Raw genomic sequence first — 2,423 nt, forward strand, 5'->3', positions numbered from 1 at the left:
ACCCCCAACAACACCAAAAACAAAACAAAACAAACCAACAAAACAACAACGACCAAACCCCCCCCCCAAAAAAAAGGCTAATACTTTCGATCACTGAGAAGTTGTCAACAGTTACTTGCACTAAATTTGCTCACTGTAATACCTCTTATTATAGTTTTAGTAAGATTTTACGGCATTTGCAACACACATTAGTCATGTAACTGTCGAAGATTAGAAGTGTTTTTAGAGAGTAACGTACACAGGGTAGAGAAGGTGGACAGATAAGGATGATAAATGTTTGATAGGCAAAACAACACCAGAGCACCCACCAACCACCCACGGTAATTCCTAAACTCTTTCGTAGAGCGCTGACAGCAACAATATATAGTATGCTATGGGACACGTTTCGCTGCTTACTGTTATTGAGGGTACTGTGGAAGATTAGTGCACCTCAGTGGTCTTCTCCTTCTCCTTCTTCCCGGTGTTACCTCTGACGTCGTGGGCGTGTTTGAGGACACCAGGCTGCCATCATGCTGACTCTACACATATCAGAACCCCACACAGCTCATGTCGTAACCTGGAACCTGTTGTGATTTCAAATATTCAAATAAATGAATAAATGAATAAATAAATAAATAAATAAATGAATAAATAAATGAATAAATAAATAGATGAATAGATGAATAGGTGAATAAATGAATAAATAAATAGATGAATAGATGAATAGGTGAATAAATGAATGAATGAACGAATGAACGAACGAGTAAATAAATAAATAAATAAATAAATACCTTTAAAAAATGATCAACAGAACAAAACCTGCCGCCAGGCCTTGATTCAGTTTCAGTTTCAGTTTTAGTTTTGTTTTCCTTAAGAGTTTTACGGCACTTGCAACTCAATAATGTTAGGTCATAATATAAGTGCCGAAGATAAGAGGTATAACTGGCGAGTAACATACACAGAAAATGAGGAGGAGAGATAAGGATGTTAGGTGTCTGAAAGGAAAGAAGGAGCAAATTACACCAGAGCGCCCGCCAACCACAGTTTCCGTATTTTAAACACGCATGTTTTAAATAAATGATAATAAGAAACATAGTTTGTTTTATCGTCCTTTTGTTTTCTTCGTCTTGCTTTCAGGATGCTTGTCAAAAGCTCAAAGCGCGGCTGGCGCCAATCGTGAAGAAAAGGCCAAATGGTTCATGGGACCAGTGGGTGAGTGAATTATAATCGTTTTGCGGTGACATTCAGTCTTCCTTAAAAAAACCCACTTGTTTTTATGGCTGGGTCTTTCTCGCCCTCGTGAAAAGGTGTTGATGTTAGCCTACGTAGTTCAACTGCAAAAAGGTCTATTCGTAATAATTAGCGAATAAGACTTGAATAAGGACTATTATGCTTATGGTAATAATGTAGTTTAACTACTAAAAGGATGAAGCCTACTAAAAATGAGCGAATAAGACTTGAATATGACCTTTGATGCTGCGCAGTTCAACTACAAAAAAGGTCTATACGTAAAAATTAGCGAATAGGGCTTGAATATGGACTTTTATGATAATAATGAATTTCAACTACTACTACTAAAAGGCTATAGCCTACTTGTTAAATAAGCAAATGAGCGCAGCCCTCTTTTAAAGTCCCACAAGAACGATCCATTTTTCTGACTGCTTGCTGTAGTTCGTGAACAGTGGATACTGTCTAAGACGACCATGTATTGTCGGGGATGAAAGTGGTCGCTTATATAGGTGGTTGTCTTGCACAGTGACGTCATAACATTTAATTTCTTTTTTTTTAAAACCAAGGAGTAAACGGAAATTTGCCTTTTGTACAGGTGATTGTCTTATACTCTCTCTCTTGCCCCTTTTAACTCCCCTTGAAGCATAGGCCATCAACAACATTTCTCCAGCGAAGCCTGTCCTGTGCATCATTTCTAGCTGTTTCCCTGATGTTCCCGCCTTTTCCATTTCCGCTTGTATCGCTCGCCTCCATGTCATCTTTAGTCTTCCTTCCGTACATTTTCCTTGTGGATTCCACGTCAAAGCCTGTCTGATGATGCTTGTCGGGGGTCTCCTCAAGGTATGTCCAATCCATTTCCATTTCTTCACCTGTATGTCTTCCTTTACTGGCCTTTGTCTTATACAGTGTCGTTATAAATTATTTTTTTTCATCCCAAGGGGGCAAATGGGAAGTGGCCGTTTCTACAGGTGGTTGTCTTATACAGGTAGCCGTTAGCACAGGTGGTTGTCTTATACAGGTGGCAGTCAGAGCAAGTTGGACTGAATTTTTGTTTCTGTAGGTCACAGACGCCTACATGGACTGCACGAGTCTGTCTGCCACTGGTTTCTATACGTGAGTAATCGTTATCTTCTTTTTACCTATCAAAGCCTCCTCTCTCACTTTCTCTCTCTCTCTCTCTCTCTCTCTCTCTCTCTCTCTCTCTCTCTCTCTCT

General features: G+C 39.4%; 1 protein-coding gene across 1 annotated transcript in view; it reads left to right on the plus strand.

Annotated features, from left to right (window-relative positions):
• The window catches only part of LOC101852018 (xanthine dehydrogenase/oxidase), a gene marked incomplete at its 5' end in the record, with an annotated part of 42,637 nt that overhangs the window by 31,334 nt on the left and 8,880 nt on the right, over positions 1-2,423 (plus strand). Inside the window, 2 exon segments of the mRNA XM_013082103.2 lie at positions 1,117-1,191; positions 2,270-2,322. Coding sequence (XP_012937557.1) covers positions 1,117-1,191; positions 2,270-2,322 — 128 coding nt within the window.

Source organism: Aplysia californica, unplaced genomic scaffold (genome assembly GCF_000002075.1).
Source record: "Aplysia californica isolate F4 #8 unplaced genomic scaffold, AplCal3.0 scaffold00159, whole genome shotgun sequence".
In the NCBI taxonomy this organism is placed as follows: Eukaryota; Metazoa; Mollusca; class Gastropoda; order Aplysiida; family Aplysiidae; genus Aplysia; species Aplysia californica.